This window comes from Salvelinus fontinalis, chromosome 17 (assembly GCF_029448725.1).
Source record: "Salvelinus fontinalis isolate EN_2023a chromosome 17, ASM2944872v1, whole genome shotgun sequence".
NCBI lineage: Eukaryota > Metazoa > Chordata > Actinopteri > Salmoniformes > Salmonidae > Salvelinus > Salvelinus fontinalis.
The window spans coordinates 8,075,805-8,094,233 of NC_074681.1; the positions used below are offsets into that span (position 1 = coordinate 8,075,805).

The 18,429-nt window shown below is 49.0% G+C and overlaps 1 protein-coding gene across 1 annotated transcript in view; it reads right to left on the minus strand.

The window, feature by feature from the left end:
* Positions 1-519: 519 nt before the first annotated feature.
* LOC129813667 (paired mesoderm homeobox protein 1-like) overlaps positions 520-18,429 on the minus strand; it is a 72,924-nt gene continuing 55,014 nt past the window's right edge. Inside the window, exons 3-4 of the mRNA XM_055866063.1 lie at positions 7,343-7,524; positions 520-3,384 (exon numbers count right to left, since the gene is read on the minus strand). Coding sequence (XP_055722038.1) covers positions 3,249-3,384; positions 7,343-7,524 — 318 coding nt within the window. The 3' untranslated portion in view covers positions 520-3,248. The remainder of the gene's footprint in view (positions 3,385-7,342; positions 7,525-18,429) is intronic.

Below are 18,429 nucleotides of genomic sequence, written 5' to 3' on the forward strand. Positions count from 1 at the left end.
GACAGAAATACTCCTTAGTTTCATCAGCTGTCTGAGTGGCTGGTCTCAGATGATCCCGCAGGTGGAAAACCCAGATGTGGAGTTCCTTGTGGAGTTCCTTGTGGAGTTCCTTGGCTTCCTTGGCTGGTTATATGTGGTCTGCGGGTGTGAGGCGGTTGGACGTACTGCCAAATTCTGTAAAAACGATATTGGAGGTGGCTTATGGTAGAGAAATTAACATTAAATTATCTGGCAACAGCTCTGGTGGACATTCCTGTAGTCAGCGTGCCAATTGCACGATCCCTCAAAACTTGAGACATCTGTGGCATGGTGTTGTGATAAAACTGCACATTTTAGAGTGGCCTTTTATTGTCCCAAGCACAAGGTGCACTTGTGTAATGATCATGATGTTTAATCAGGTTCTTGATTTGCCACACCTATCAGGTGTATGGAAAATCTTGGCGAAGGAGAAATGCTCACTAACAGGGATGGAAACAAATTTGTGCACAAAATTTGAAAGAAACAAGCTTTTTGAACGTATTCAATATTTCTGTGATCTTTTATTTCAGCTCATCAAAAATGGGACCAACACTTTACATGTTTTGTTCAGTATACTTCCATACTTCCATTCATTTTTGAAAGCGTTTCCAGGTTACACTTCAGATGAGTCCCGTGACACTTGTAGAGGGTCGTAAAAAGAGTCGCGAGAGTCTCCACAGTTGGGTCATATTCGTTTGTAGCGCGCAACTCAATATTAGGGAAGGTGTTCCTAATGTTTTGTACACTCAGCGTATATGATTTTCGTAAAACTAATACAGCCCTCTAACGAACACACAATTAACACAAAGCCTTTAAATAGACATGTTTCCCCCTAGTAGCCCTCTATGAGTCTGCAGGTTGACATTTTCACTTCTTTAAACATAAGTCAAAAGAACATCACGAAGCGCCACCTAGAACGTTGCAGTGTTACCATGGCGTCAGTACAGTGAAGTATCCTGTGAATGACAGCATCTCTTTATTGCAGAGCGTCGTTACTAATAAAGATATATCAGGGTGTAAACAGAGGCTATTAAAGCTGTTAGGCCTTATTAAATTCAAAAGACTAATGGGGTCGATTAAAACATGTTGAATCAACTTGACCTGTGGCTGTGTAAGGCAATAACAAAAGATGACCGTATCCAACTGAAAATAAGTCTATAATAAGTCCCATATAGTACCATCATAACTCCAGGAGAGAAGGCTTGGCTCCTCATTTAACTCCAGGAGAGAAGGCTTGGCTCCTCATTTAACTCCAGGAGAGAAGGCTTGGCTCCTCATTTAACTCCAGGAGAGAAGACTTGGCTCCTCATTTAACTCCAGGAGAGAAGACTTGGCTCCTCATTTAACTCCAGGAGTAAAGGCTTGGCTCCTCATATAACTCCAGGAGAGAAGACTTGGCTTCTCATTTAACTCCAGGAGAGAAGGCTTGGCTCCTCATTTAATTTCAGGAGAGAAGACTTGGCTCCTCATTTAACTCCAGGAGAGAAGGCTTGGCTCCTCATTTAACTCCAGGAGAGAAGACTTGGCTCCTCATTTAACTCCAGGAGAGAAGGCTTGGCTCCTCATTTAACTCCAGGAGAGAAGGCTTGGCTCCTCATTTAACTCCAGGAGAGAAGACTTGGCTCCTCATTTAACTCCAGGAGAGAAGGCTTGGCTCCTCATTTAACTCCAGGAGAGAAGACTTGGCTTCTCATTTAACTCCAGGAGAGAAGGCTTGGCTCCTCATTTAACTCCAGGAGAGAAGACTTGGCTCCTCATTTAACTCCAGGAGAGAAGACTTGGCTTCTCATTTAACTCCAGGAGAGAAGGCTTGGCTCCTCATTTAACTCCAGGAGAGAAGGCTTGGCTCCTCATTTAACTCCAGGAGAGAAGGCTTGGCTCCTCATTTAACTCCAGGAGAGAAGGCTTGGCTCCTCAGGCCAGTGCTGGGAAAAGGAAAAGGGTTAGAAAAGTTTGTCTGATTGTTTTTGTCTTTGTTTTGGGTTAGAATTCATCAAAAGTCCAGAGTTATCAAAATAAATCTACAAAAAACTTTCCAAAAGTTTTCAAACCAGCCCAAAAATATAGAAATCAATACAAGTCTCCCAAAAGTCCCCAAATGTTTGAAATTCAGAAATTCTAAGGCAAATGTGGCACATATCCTGTTGGTGCCAGAGTGAGGAGAGGAAGTTGGTACTAAAACTGGATAACATTGTTGAATACAGTCAGTTACCCTCTGGTCTAATGCATCACATTCAGTCTCAATCGTTGGCCATCGTGGCCCCTTAGCTAGACAGGATATGCTCTCAAATGTCTCTCGCGTTTAGGACCAGTTTTCTGTAGACGATCGCGCACATTAAAACACACTAAATACATTCATTGAAATTATGTCGTCAAAAACAAAGACTGCAGTTTGAGCTGGTTGCTGTGTCGTCCTTTGGTAAACGTGATTTCTGCAGTTTGAACTGGTTGCTGTGTCGTCCTTTGGTAAACGTGATTTCTGCAGTTTGAACTGGTTGCTGTGTCGTCCTTTGGTAAACGTGATTTCTGCAGTTTGAACTGGTTGCTGTGTCGTCCTTTGGTAAACGTGATTTCTGCAGTTTGAACTGGTTGCTGTGTCGTCCTTTGGTAAACGTGATTTCTGCAGTTTGAACTGGTTGCTGTGTCGTCCTTTGGTAAACGTGATTTCTGCAGTTTGAACTGGTTGCTGTGTCGTCCTTTGGTAAACGTGATTTCTGCAGTTTGAGCTGGTTGCTGTGTCGTCCTTTGGTAAACGTGATTTCTGCAGTTTGAGCTGGTTGCTGTGTCGTCCTTTGGTAAACGTGATTTCTGCAGTTTGAGCTGGTTGCTGTGTCGTCCTTTGGTAAACGTGATTTCTGCAGTTTGAGCTGGTTGCTGTGTCGTCCTTTGGTAAACGTGATTTCTGCAGTTTGAACTGGTTGCTGTGTCGTCCTTTGGTAAACGTGATTTCTGCAGTTTGAACTGGTTGCTGTGTCGTCCTTTGGTAAACGTGATTTCTGCAGTTAGAGCTGGTTGCTGTGTCGTCCTTTGGTAAACGTGATTTCTGCAGTTTGAACTGATTGCTGTGTCGTCCTTTGGTAAACGTGATTTCTGCAGTTTGAACTGGTTGCTGTGTCGTTCTTTGGTAAACGTGATTTCTGCAGTTTGAACTGATTGCTGTGTCGTCCTTTGGTAAACGTGATTTCTGCAGTTAGAACTGGTTGCTGTGTCGTCCTTTATCTTCCTCCTCTTCATGAGTTGACAGTAGGCACCTGGTTGAGGCTGTACTCCTTGGCTTTGAGCCGGAGGTTAGCGATGCTGTTAGCCATGTTCATCCCCTGGGCTGAGGTGGTGGGGGAACAGGTGGGGGGGTACGCTGCCATGGCACTAGAGAGTTAGGGAGAAAATAGAGTAATTATTCAACTATCTATTAACCCTAACCCCTAACCCTAAACCCTAACCCATAACTCTAACCTCTAACCCCTAACCCATATTCCCTAACCCTAAACCCTAATCCCTAACCCCTAACTCCTAACCCTAAACCCTAACCCATAGCCCCTAACCCCTAACTCTGACCTCTAACCCCAACCCTAAACCCCAACCCTAAACCCTAATCCCTAACCCTTCAACCCTAACCCCTGACCCTAAACACTAGCCCTAACCTTAAACCCATAGCCCCTAACCCTAAACCCTAACCCATAGCCCCTAACCCCTAACTCTGACCTCTAACCCTTCAACCCTAACCCCTGACCCTAAACACTAGCCCTAACCTTAAACCCATAACCCTAACCCTCAAAATGGCTGTTTAGCCTACTGTCAGTGATTATAATTACAGAGTGATTCTAGATATGATTGTTTTTTTTTGTTTTTTACATTGCATTTTCAATGAATAGAAAAATACGTAATTTATGACTTCCATTGCACACAAGGACATCCTTGTCAAGAGAAAGGAAAGATACGATTTGAACCAGTTTCATACAGTATTTACAGTGGAGCTAGCATGGGTAAATATAGTAGTATGTCTACAGTATTGGGACTGTGAACTCGTCATAGGGACTGTGAACTCGGAATAGGGACTGTGAACTCGGAATAGGGACTGTGAACTCGGAATAGGGACTGTGAACTCGGAATAGGGACTGTGAACTCAGAATAGGGACTGAACTCAGAATAGGGACTGTGAACTCGGAATAGGGACTGTGAACTCGGAATAGGGACTGTGAACTCAGAATAGGGAGCGTGAACTCGGAATAGGGACCGTGAACTCAGAATTGAGACTGAACTCGTCATAGGGACTGTGAACTCAGAATAGGGACTGTGAACTCGGAATAGGGACTGTGAACTCGGAATAGGGACTGTGAACTCGGAATAGGGACTGTGAACTCGGAATAGGGACTGTGAACTCGGAATAGGGACTGTGAACTCGTCATAGGGACTGTGAACTCGGAATAGGGACTGTGAACTCGGAATAGGGACTGTGAACTCGGAATAGGGACTGTGAACTCGGAATAGGGACTGTGAACTCGGAATAGGGACTGTGAACTCGGCATAGGGACTGTGAACTCGGCATAGGGACTGTGAACTCGGCATAGGGACTGTGAACTCGGCATAGGGACTGTGAACTCGGCATAAGGACTGTGAACTCAGAATAGGGACTGTGAACTCGTCATAGGGACTGTGAACTCAGAATAGGGACTGTGAACTCAGAATAGGGACTGTGAACTCGTCATAGGGACTGTGAACTCGTCATAGGGACTGTGAACTCGGAATAGGGACTGTGAACTCGGAATAGGGACTGTGAACTCAGAATAGGGACTGTGAACTCGGAATAGGGACTGTGAACTCGGAATAGGGACTGTGAACTCGTCATAGGGACTGTGAACTCGGAATAGGGACTGTGAACTCAGAATAGGGGCTGTGAACTCAGAATAGGGACTGTGAACTCGTCATAGGGACTGTGAACTCGTCATAGGGATTGTGAACTCGGAATAGGGACTGTGAACTCGGCATAGGGACTGTGAACTCGGCATAGGGACTGTGAACTCGGCATAGGGACTGTGAACTCGGCATAGGGACTGTGAACTCAGAATAGGGACTGTGAACTCAGAATAGGGACTGTGAACACGGAATAGGGACTGTGAACTCGGAATAGGGACTGTGAACTCAGAATAGGGACTGTGAACTCAGAATAGGGACTGTGAACTCGGAATAGGGACTGTGAACTCGGAATAGGGGCTGTGAACACGGAATAGGGACTGTGAACTCGGAATAGGGACTGTGAACTCGGAATAGGGACTGTGAACTCGGAATAGGGACTGTGAACTCGTCATAGGGACTGTGAACGCGTCATAGGGACTGTGAACGCGTCATAGGGACTGTGAACTCAGAATAGGGACTGTGAACTCAGAATAGGGACTGTGAACTCAGAATAGGGACTGTGAACTCAGAATAGGGACTGTGAACTCAGAATAGGGACTGTGAATTCAGAATAGGGACTGTGAACTCAGAATAGGGACTGTGAACTCAGAATAGGGACTGTGAACTCAGAATAGGGACTGTGAACTCAGAATAGAGACTGTGAACTCGGCATAGGGACTGTGAATTCAGAATAGGGACTGTGAACTCAGAATAGGGACTGTGAACTCAGAATAGGGACTGTGAACTCAATATACAGTGCCTTCGGAAAGTATTCAGACCCCTTGACTCTTTCCACATTTTGTTACATTACAGCCTTATTCTAAAATGGATTAAATAAAAAAAAATCATCAACAATCTACACACAATACCCCATAATGACATTGAGGAAACAGTTTTTTAGAAATTTTAGCAAATGTATTAAATATCAAAAACAAAAAATACCTTTATTACATAAGTATTCAGACCCTTTGCTATGAGACTTGAAATTGAGCTCAGGTGCATCCTGTTTCCATTGATCATTCTTGAGATGTTTCTACAACTTGATTGGAGTCCACCTGTATTGAAGGTCCCCAAGAACACAGTGGCCTCCATCATTCTTAAATGGAAAAAGTTTGGAACCACCAAGACTCTTTCTAGAGCTGGCCGCCCAGCCAAACTGAGCAATCAGGGGAGAAGGGCCTTGTTTACCAAGAACCTGATGGTCACTCTGACAAAGCTCCATAGTTCCTCTGTTGAGATGGGAGAACCTTCCAGAAGGACAACCATCTCTGCAGCACTCCACCATTCAGGCCTTTATGGTAGACTGGCCAGAAGGAAGACACTCCTCAGTAAAAGGCACATGCCAGCCTGCTTGGAGTTTGCCAAAAGGCACCTAAATGACTCTGAACATGAGAAACAAGATTCTCTGGTGTGATGAAACCAAGATTGAACTCTTTGGCCTGAATGCAAAGCGTCACGTCTGGAGGAAACCTGGCACTATCCCTACCGTGAAGCATGGTGGTGGCAGCATCATGCTATGGGGATGTTTTTCAGCGGCAGGGACTGGGAGACTAGTCAGGATCGAGGGAAAGATGAACGGAGCAAAGTACAGACAGATCCTTGATGAAAACCTGCTCCAGAGTGCTCAGGACCTCAGACTGGGGCGAAGGTTCACCTTCCAACAGGACAACGACCCTAAGCACACAGCCAAGACAACGCAATTCTCTGAATGTCCTTGAGCGGCCCAGCCAGAGCCCGGACTTGAATCCGATCGAACTCGATCTCTGGAGAGATCTGAAAATAGCTGTGCAGAAACCCTCCCCATCCAACCTGACAGAGCTTGAGAGGATCTGCAAAGCAGAATGGGAGAAACTCCCCAAAATACAGGTGTGCCAAACTTGTAGCTTCATACCCAAGAAGACTTGAGGCTGTAATCGCTGCCAAAGGTGCTTCAACAAAGTACTGAGTTTTTTATTAAATCCCAGCCTGTATCTGACATACAGTTTAAAACCCAAATCAAAAGAGCTGAGACAGTGTAACGTCCTGACCAGAGTTCTTATGTGTTTTGCTTGTTTAGTGTTGGTCAGGACGTGAGCTGGGTGGGAATTCTATGTTGTGTGTCTAGTTCGTCTGTTTCTATGTTCAGCCTAATATGGTTCTCAATCAGAGACAGCTGTCAGTCGTTGTCCCTGATTGAGAATCATATATAGGTGGCTTGTTTTGTGTTGGGGATTGTGGGTGGTTGTTTCCTGTCTCTGTGTTTGTGTTCTGCACCAGCTAGGACTGTGACGGTATGTTCTTTGGTTATTTTGTATAGTGTTTTTGTTTTGTCTATTAAATTCATTATGTCAAATTACCACGCTGCACATTGGTCCTCTGATCCTTCTCGCCTCTCCTCGTCTGAGGAGGAGGATGAAGTAGACTGCCGTTACAGACAGTTATCTGTCCTTACCTGTAGGGTGAAGAGGAGCCCCAGGACAGGTAGTCGTTGGGTCGAGGGGCGGGGAGAGGTACGATTGGCTGCTCCACTGCCGTGAGGTCACGAGAGTAGGACTTTATCATGGAGGAATTTTTACTGGCCAGCATAGCACGCTCGTTACGACGGAACTTAGCCCTCCTGTTCTGAAACCACACCTGGGGAGAGAGGAGGAGGAGAACATCGTTAGAGAGAGAGAGAGATGACAGGTAAACAACGTTAGAGAGAGAGAGATGACAGGTAAACATCGTTAGAGAGAGAGAGAAATGACAGGTAAACATCTTTAGAGAGAGAGAGATGACAGGTAAACATTGTTAGAGAGAGAGAGAGATGACAGGTAAACATCGTTAGAGAGAGATGACAGGTAAACATCGTTAGAGAGAGAGATGACAGGTAAACATCGTTAGAGAGAGAGAGAGATGACAGGTAAACATCGTTAGAGAGAGATGACAGGTAAACATCGTTAGAGAGAGAGATGACAGGTAAACATCGTTAGAGAGAGAGAGAGATGACAGGTAAACATCGTTAGAGAGAGAGAGAGAGAGAGATGACAGGTGGAACAATGTTAGAGAGAGAGAGATGACAGGTAAACATCGTTAGAGAGAGATAGATGACAGGTAAACATCGTTAGAGAGAGATGACAGGTAAACATCGTTAGAGAGAGATCACAGGTAAACATCATTAGAGAGAGAGATCACAGGTAAACATCGTTAGATCACAGGTAAACATCGTTAGAGAGAGATGACAGGTAAACATCATTAGAGAGAGAGATCACAGGTAAACATCGTTAGATCACAGGTAAACATCGTTAGAGAGAGATGACAGGTAAACATCATTAGAGAGAGAGAGAGATGACAGGTGGAACATCGTTAGAGAGAGAGAGAGAGAGAGAGATGACAGGTAAGCATCGTTAGAGAGGTGACAGGTAAACATCGTTAGAGAGAGAGAGAGGACAGGTGAACATCGTTAGAGAGAGAGAGAGGACAAGTGAACATCGTTAGTGAGAGAGAGGACAGGTGAACATCATTAGAGAGAGAGGACAGGTGAACATCGTTAGTGAGAGAGAGAGAGAGAGGACAGGTGAACATCGTTAGTGAGAGAGAGGACATGTGAACATTGTTAGAGAGAGAGAGAGGAGAGGTGAACATCGTTAGTGAGAGAGAGGACATGTGAACATTGTTAGAGAGAGAGAGAGGAGAGGTGAACATTGTTAGTGAGAGAGAGAGATGACAGGTGAACATCATTAGAGAGACTGACTCTCACCCGTACCTCAGTGAGGTTAACCCTGACTCTCACCTGTACCCGTACCTCAGTGAGGTTAACCCTGACTCTCACCTGTACCTCAGTGAGGTTAACCCTGACTGTCACCTGGACCCGTACCTCAGTGAGGTTAACCCTGACTCTCACCTGTACCTCAGTGAGGTTAACCCTAACTCTCACCTGTACCCGTACCTCAGTGAGGTTAACCCTGACTCTCACCTGTACCCGTACCTCAACGAGGTTAACCCATGACTCTCACCTGTACCCATATCTCAGTGAGGTTAACCCTGACTCTCACCTGTGCCCATACCTCAGTGAGGTTAACCCTGACTCCCACCTGTACCCGTACCTCAGTGAGGTTAACCCTGACTCTCACCTGTACCCATACCTCAGTGAGGTTAACCCTGACTCTCACCTGTACCCATACCTCAGTGAGGTTAACCCTGACTATAACCTGTACCCGTACCTCAGTGAGGTTAACCCTGCCTCTCACCTGTACCCGTACCTCAATGAGGTTAACCCTGACTCTCACCTGTACACGTACCTCAGTGAGGTTAACCCTGACTCTCACCTGTACCTCAGTGAAGTTAACCCTGACTCTCACCTGTACCCGTACCTCAGTGAGGTTAACCCTGACTCTCACCTGTACCTCAGTGAAGTTAACCCTGACTCTCACCTGTACCCGTACCTCAGTGAGGTTAACCCGGACTCTCACCTGTACCCCGTACCTCAGTGAGGTTAACCCTGACTCTCACATGTACCCCGTACCTCAGTGAGGTTAACCCTGACTCTCACCTGTACCCATACCTCAGTGAGGTTAACCCTGCCTCTCACCTGTACCCATACCTCAGTGAGGTTAACCCTGCCTCTCACCTGTACCCGTACCTCAGTGAGGTTAACCCTGACTCTCACCTGTACCCATACCTCAGTGAGGTTAACCCTGCCTCTCACCTGTACCCATACCTCAGTGAGGTTAACCCTGACTCTCACCTGTACCCGTACCTCAGTGAGGTTAACCCTGCCTCTCACCTGTACCCATACCTCAGTGAGGTTAACCCTGACTCTCACCTGTACCCGTACCTCAGTGAAGTTAACCCTGACTCTCACCTGTTTCTGTACCTCAGTGAGGTTAACCCTGACTCTCACCTGTAGCCGTACCTCAGTGAAGTTAACCCTGACTCTCACCTGTACCCGTACCTCAGTGAGGTTAACCCTGACTCTCACCTGTACCTCAGTGAGGTTTACCCTGACTCTCACCTGTACCTCAGTGAGGTTAACCCTGACTCTCACCTGTACCCGTACCTCAGTGAGGTTAACCTGGACTCTCACCTGTACGTACCTCAGTGAGGTTAAACCTGACTCTCACCTGTACCCATACCTCAGTGAGGTTAACCCTGACTCTCACCTGTACCCGTACCTCAGTGAGGTTAACCCTGACTCTCACCTGTAGCCATACCTCAGTGAGGTTAACCCTGACTCTCACCTGTACCCGTACATCAGTGAAGTTAACCCTGACTCTCACCTGTACCCGTACCTCAGTGAGGTTAACCCTGACTCTCACCTGTACACGTACCTCAGTGAGGTTAACCCTGACTCTCACCTGTACACGTACCTCAGTGAGGTTAATCCTGACTCTCACCTGTACCTCAGTGAGGTTAACCCTGACTCTCACCTTTACCCGTACCTCAGTGAGGTTAACCCGGACTCTCACCTGTACCCCGTACCTCAGTGAGGTTAACCCTGACTCTCACATGTACCCCGTACCTCAGTGAGGTTAACCCTGACTCTCACCTGTACCCATACCTCAGTGAGGTTAACCCTGACTCTCACCTGTACCTCAGTGAGGTTAACCCTGACTCTCACCTGTACCCGTACCTCAGTGAGGTTAACCCGGACTCTCACCTGTACCCCGTACCTCAGTGAGGTTAACCCTGACTCTCACATGTACCCCGTACCTCAGTGAGGTTAACCCTGACTCTCACCTGTACCCATACCTCAGTGAGGTTAACCCTGACTCTCACCTGTACCCGTACCTCAGTGAGGTTAACCCTGACTCTCACCTGTACCCGTACCTCAGTGAGGTTAACCCTGCCTCTCACCTGTACCCATACCTCAGTGAGGTTAACCCTGACTCTCACCTGTACCCGTACCTCAGTGAGGTTAACCCTGACTCTCACCTGTACCTCAGTGAGGTTAACCCTGACTCTCACCTGTACCTCAGTGAGGTTAACCCTGACTCTCACCTGTACCCCGTACCTCAGTGAGGTTAACCCTGACTCTCACCTGTACCCGTACCTCAGTGAGGTTAACCCTGACTCTCACCTGTACCCGTGTCTCAATGAGGTTAACCCTGACTCTCACCTGTACCTCAGTGAGGTTAACCCTGACTCTCACCTGTACCCATACCTCAGTGAGGTTAACCCTGACTCTCACCTGTACCCGTACCTCAACGAGGTTAACCCATGACTCTCACCTGTACCCAAATCTCAGTGAGGTTAACCCTGACACTCACCTGTGCCCATACCTCAGTGAGTTTAACCCTGACTCCCAACTGTACCCGTACCTCAGTGAGGTTAACCCTGACTCTCACCTGTACCCATACCTCAGTGAGGTTAACCCTGACTCTCACCTGTACCCATACCTCAATGAGGTTAACCCTGACTATAACCTGTACCCGTACCTCAGTGAGGTTAACCCTGCCTCTCACCTGTACCCGTACCTCAATGAGGTTAACCCTGACTCTCACCTGTACCCGTACCTCAGTGAGGTTAACCCTGACTCTCACCTGTACCTAAGTGAGGTTAACCCTGACTCTCACCTGGACCCGTACCTCAGTGAGGTTAACCCTGACTCTCACCTGTACCTCAGTGAGGTTAACCCTCACCTGTACCCGTACCTCAGTGAGGTTAACCCGGACTCTCACCTGTACCCCGTACCTCAGTGAGATTAACCCTGACTCTCACATGTTCCCCGTACCTCAGTGAGGTTAACCCTGACTCTCACCTGTACCCATACCTCAGTGAGGTTAACCCTGCCTCTCACCTGTACCCATACCTCAGTGAGGTTAACCCTGCCTCTCACCTGTACCCGTACCTCAGTGAGGTTAACCCTGACTCTCACCTGTACCCATACCTCAGTGAGGTTAACCCTGCCTCTCACCTGTACCCGTACCTCAGTGAGGTTAACCCTGACTCTCACCTGTACCCGTACCTCAGTGAGGTTAACCCTGACTCTCACCTGTACCCGTACCTCAGTGAGGTTAACCCTGACTCTCACCTGTACCTAAGTGAGGTTAACCCTGACTCTCACCTGGACCCGTACCTCAGTGAGGTTAACCCTGACTCTCACCTGTACCTCAGTGAGGTTAACCCTCACCTGTACCCGTACCTCAGTGAGGTTAACCCTGACTCTCACCTGTACCCGTACCTCAACGAGGTTAACCCATGACTCTCACCTGTACCCATATCTCAGTGAGGTTAACCCTGACTCTCACCTGTGCCCATACCTCAGTGAGGTTAACCCTGACTCTCACCTGTGCCCGTACCTCAGTGAGGTTAACCCTGACTCTCACCTGTACCCATACCTCAGTGAGGTTAACCCTGACTCTCACCTGTACCCATACCTCAGTGAGGTTAACCCTGACTATAACCTGTACCCGTACCTCAGTGAGGTTAACCCTGCCTCTCACCTGTACTTGTACCTCAATGAGGTTAACCCTGACTCTCACCTGTACACGTACCTCAGTGAGGTTAACCCTGACTCTCACCTGTACCTCAGTGAAGTTAACCCTGACTCTCACCTGTACCCGTACCTCAGTGAGGTTAACCCGGACTCTCACCTGTACCCCGTACCTCAGTGAGGTTAACCCTGACTCTCACATGTACCCCGTACCTCAGTGAGGTTAACCCTGACTCTCACCTGTACCCATACCTCAGTGAGGTTAACCCTGCCTCTCACCTGTACCCATACCTCAGTGAGGTTAACCCTGCCTCTCACCTGTACCCGTACCTCAGTGAGGTTAACCCTGACTCTCACCTGTACCCATACCTCAGTGAGGTTAACCCTGCCTCTCACCTGTACCCATACCTCAGTGAGGTTAACCCTGACTCTCACCTGTACCCATACCTCAGTGAGGTTAACCCTGCCTCTCACCTGTACCCATACCTCAGTGAGGTTAACCCTGACTCTCACCTGTACCCGTACCTCAGTGAAGTTAACCCTGACTCTCACCTGTTTCTGTACCTCAGTGAGGTTAACCCTGACTCTCACCTGTAGCCGTACCTCAGTGAAGTTAACCCTGACTCTCACCTGTACCCGTACCTCAGTGAGGTTAACCCTGACTCTCACCTGTACCTCAGTGAGGTTTACCCTGACTCTCACCTGTACCTCAGTGAGGTTAACCCTGACTCTCACCTGTACCCGTACCTCAGTGAGGTTAACCCGGACTCTCACCTGTACGTACCTCAGTGAGGTTAACCCTGACTCTCACCTGTACCCATACCTCAGTGAGGTTAACCCTGACTCTCACCTGTAGCCATACCTCAGTGAGGTTAACCCTGACTCTCACCTGTACCCGTACATCAGTGAAGTTAACCCTGACTCTCACCTGTACCCGTACCTCAGTGAGGTTAACCCTGACTCTCACCTGTACACGTACCTCAGTGAGGTTAACCCTGACTCTCACCTGTACACGTACCTCAGTGAGGTTAATCCTGACTCTCACCTGTACACGTACCTCAGTGAGGTTAACCCTGACTCTCACCTGTACCTCAGTGAGGTTAACCCTGACTCTCACCTGTACCCGTACCTCAGTGAGGTTAACCCGGACTCTCACCTGTACCCCGTACCTCAGTGAGGTTAACCCTGACTCTCACATGTACCCCGTACCTCAGTGAGGTTAACCCTGACTCTCACCTGTACACGTACCTCAGTGAGGTTAACCCTGACTCTCACCTGTACCTCAGTGAGGTTAACCCTGACTCTCACCTGTACCCGTACCTCAGTGAGGTTAACCCGGACTCTCACCTGTACCCCGTACCTCAGTGAGGTTAACCCTGACTCTCACATGTACCTCAGTGAGGTTAACCCTGACTCTCACCTGTACCCATACCTCAGTGAGGTTAACCCTGACTCTCACCTGTAGCCATACCTCAGTGAGGTTAACCCTGACTCTCACCTGTACCCGTACATCAGTGAAGTTAACCCTGACTCTCACCTGTACCCGTACCTCAGTGAGGTTAACCCTGACTCTCACCTGTACACGTACCTCAGTGAGGTTAATCCTGACTCTCACCTGTACACGTACCTCAGTGAGGTTAACCCTGACTCTCACCTGTACCTCAGTGAGGTTAACCCTGACTCTCACCTGTACCCGTACCTCAGTGAGGTTAACCCGGACTCTCACCTGTACCCCGTACCTCAGTGAGGTTAACCCTGACTCTCACATGTACCCCGTACCTCAGTGAGGTTAACCCTGACTCTCACCTGTACACGTACCTCAGTGAGGTTAACCCTGACTCTCACCTGTACCTCAGTGAGGTTAACCCTGACTCTCACCTGTACCCGTACCTCAGTGAGGTTAACCCGGACTCTCACCTGTACCCCGTACCTCAGTGAGGTTAACCCTGACTCTCACATGTACCTCAGTGAGGTTAACCCTGACTCTCACCTGTACCCATACCTCAGTGAGGTTAACCCTGACTCTCACCTGTACCCGTACCTCAGTGAGGTTAACCCTGACTCTCACCTGTACCCGTACCTCAGTGAGGTTAACCCTGCCTCTCACCTGTACCCATACCTCAGTGAGGTTAACCCTGACTCTCACCTGTACCCGTACCTCGGTGAGGTTAACCCTGACTCTCACCTGTACCTCAGTGAGGTTAACCCTGACTCTCACCTGTACCCCGTACCTCAGTGAGGTTAACCCTGACTCTCACCTGTACCCGTGTCTCAATGAGGTTAACCCTGACTCTCACCTGTACCTCAGTGAGGTTAACCCTGACTCTCACCTGTACCCATACCTCAGTGAGGTTAACCCTGACTCTCACCTGTACCCGTACCTCAACGAGGTTAACCCATGACTCTCACCTGTACCCATATCTCAGTGAGGTTAACCCTGACACTCACCTGTGCCCATACCTCAGTGAGTTTAACCCTGACTCCCACCTGTACCCGTACCTCAGTGAGGTTAACCCTGACTCTCACCTGTACCCATACCTCAGTGAGGTTAACCCTGACTCTCACCTGTACCCATACCTCAGTGAGGTTAACCCTGACTATAACCTGTACCCGTACCTCAGTGAGGTTAACCCTGCCTCTCACCTGTACCCGTACCTCAATGAGGTTAACCCTGACTCTCACCTGTACACGTACCTCAGTGAGGTTAACCCTGACTCTCACCTGTACCTCAGTGAGGTTAACCCTGACTCTCACCTGTACCCGTACCTCAGTGAGGTTAACCCGGACTCTCACCTGTACCCCGTACCTCAGTGAGATTAACCCTGACTCTCACATGTACCCCGTACCTCAGTGAGGTTAACCCTGACTCTCACCTGTACCCATACCTCAGTGAGGTTAACCCTGCCTCTCACCTGTACCCATACCTCAGTGAGGTTAACCCTGCCTCTCACCTGTACCCGTACCTCAGTGAGGTTAACCCTGACTCTCACCTGTACCCATACCTCAGTGAGGTTAACCCTGCCTCTCACCTGTACCCATACCTCAGTGAGGTTAACCCTGACTCTCACCTGTACCCGTACCTCAGTGAGGTTAATCCTGACTCTCACCTGTACCCATACCTCAGTGAGGTTAACCCTGACTCTCACCTGTACCCGTACCTCAGTGAGGTTAACCCTGACTCTCACCTGTACCTCAGTGAGGTTAACCCTGACTCTCACCTGTACCCGTACCTCAACGAGGTTAACCCATGACTCTCACCTGTACCCATATCTCAGTGAGGTTAACCCTGACTCTCACCTGTGCCCATACCTCAGTGAGGTTAACCCTGACTCCCACCTGTACCCGTACCTCAGTGAGGTTAACCCTGACTCTCACCTGTACCCATACCTCAGTGAGGTTAACCCTGACTCTCACCTGTACCCATACCTCAGTGAGGTTAACCCTGACTATAACCTGTACCCGTACCTCAGTGAGGTTAACCCTGCCTCTCACCTGTACCCGTACCTCAATGAGGTTAACCCTGACTCTCACCTGTACACGTACCTCAGTGAGGTTAACCCTGACTCTCACCTGTACCTCAGTGAAGTTAACCCTGACTCTCACCTGTACCCGTACCTCAGTGAGGTTAACCCGGACTCTCACCTGTACCCCGTACCTCAGTGAGGTTAACCCTGACTCTCACATGTACCCCGTACCTCAGTGAGGTTAACCCTGACTCTCACCTGTACCCATACCTCAGTGAGGTTAACCCTGCCTCTCACCTGTACCCATACCTCAGTGAGGTTAACCCTGCCTCTCACCTGTACCCGTACCTCAGTGAGGTTAACCCTGACTCTCACCTGTACCCATACCTCAGTGAGGTTAACCCTGCCTCTCACCTGTACCCATACCTCAGTGAGGTTAACCCTGACTCTCACCTGTAGCCGTACCTCAGTGAGGTTAACCCTGACTCTCACATGTACCCCGTACCTCAGTGAGGTTAACCCTGACTCTCACCTGTACCCATACCTCAGTGAGGTTAACCCTGCCTCTCACCTGTACCCATACCTCAGTGAGGTTAACCCTGCCTCTCACCTGTACCCGTACCTCAGTGAGGTTAACCCTGACTCTCACCTGTACCCATACCTCAGTGAGGTTAACCCTGCCTCTCACCTGTACCCATACCTCAGTGTGGTTAACCCTGACTCTCACCTGTAGCCGTACCTCAGTGAGGTTAACCCTGACTCTCACCTGTAGCCGTACCTCAGTGAGGTTAACCCTGACTCTCACCTGTACCTCAGTGAGGTTAACCCTGACTCTCACCTGTACCTCAGTGAGGTTAACCCTGACTCTCACCTGTACCCCGTACCTCAGTGAGGTTAACCCTGACTCTCACCTGTACCCGTACCTCAGTGAGGTTAACCCTGACTCTCACCTGTACCCGTGTCTCAATGAGGTTAACCCTGACTCTCACCTGTACCTCAGTGAGGTTAACCCTGACTCTCACCTGTACCCATACCTCAGTGAGGTTAACCCTGACTCTCACCTGTAGCCATACCTCAGTGAGGTTAACCCTGACTCTCACCTGTACCCGTACCTCAGTGAGGTTAACCCTGACTCTCACCTGTACCTCAGTGAGGTTAACCCTGACTCTCACCTGTACCTCAGTGAGGTTAACCCTGACTCTCACCTGTACCCCGTACCTCAGTGAGGTTAACCCTGACTCTCACCTGTACCCGTACCTCAGTGAGGTTAACCCTGACTCTCACCTGTACCCGTGTCTCAATGAGGTTAACCCTGACTCTCACCTGTACCTCAGTGAGGTTAACCCTGACTCTCACCTGTACCCATACCTCAGTGAGGTTAACCCTGACTCTCACCTGTACCCGTACCTCAACGAGGTTAACCCATGACTCTCACCTGTACCCATATCTCAGTGAGGTTAACCCTGACACTCACCTGTGCCCATACCTCAGTGAGTTTAACCCTGACTCCCACCTGTACCCGTACCTCAGTGAGGTTAACCCTGACTCTCACCTGTACCCATACCTCAGTGAGGTTAACCCTGACTCTCACCTGTACCCATACCTCAGTGAGGTTAACCCTGACTCTCACCTGTACACGTACCTCAGTGAGGTTAATCCTGACTCTCACCTGTACACGTACCTCAGTGAGGTTAACCCTGACTCTCACCTGTACATCAGTGAGGTTAACCCTGACTCTCACCTGTACCCGTACCTCAGTGAGGTTAACCCGGACTCTCACCTGTACCTCAGTGAGGTTAACCCTGACTCTCACCTGTACCCGTACCTCAGTGAGGTTAACCCGGACTCTCACCTGTACCCCGTACCTCAGTGAGGTTAACCCTGACTCTCACATGTACCCCGTACCTCAGTGAGGTTAACCCTACTCTCACCTGTACCCATACCTCAGTGAGGTTAACCCTGACTCTCACCTGTACCTCAGTGAGGTTAACCCTGACTCTCACCTGTACCCGTACCTCAGTGAGGTTAACCCGGACTCTCACCTGTACCCCGTACCTCAGTGAGGTTAACCCTGACTCTCACATGTACCCCGTACCTCAGTGAGGTTAACCCTGACTCTCACCTGTACCCATACCTCAGTGAGGTTAACCCTGACTCTCACCTGTACCCGTACCTCAGTGAGGTTAACCCTGCCTCTCACCTGTACCCATACCTCAGTGAGGTTAACCCTGACTCTCACCTGTACCCGTACCTCAGTGAGGTTAACCCTGACTCTCACCTGTACCTCAGTGAGGTTAACCCTGACTCTCACCTGTACCCCGTACCTCAGTGAGGTTAACCCTGACTCTCACCTGTACCCGTACCTCAGTGAGGTTAACCCTGACTCTCACCTGTACCCGTGTCTCAATGAGGTTAACCCTGACTCTCACCTGTACCTCAGTGAGGTTAACCCTGACTCTCACCTGTACCCATACCTCAGTGAGGTTAACCCTGACTCTCACCTGTACCCGTACCTCAACGAGGTTAACCCATGACTCTCACCTGTACCCAAATCTCAGTGAGGTTAACCCTGACACTCACCTGTGCCCATACCTCAGTGAGTTTAACCCTGACTCCCAACTGTACCCGTACCTCAGTGAGGTTAACCCTGACTCTCACCTG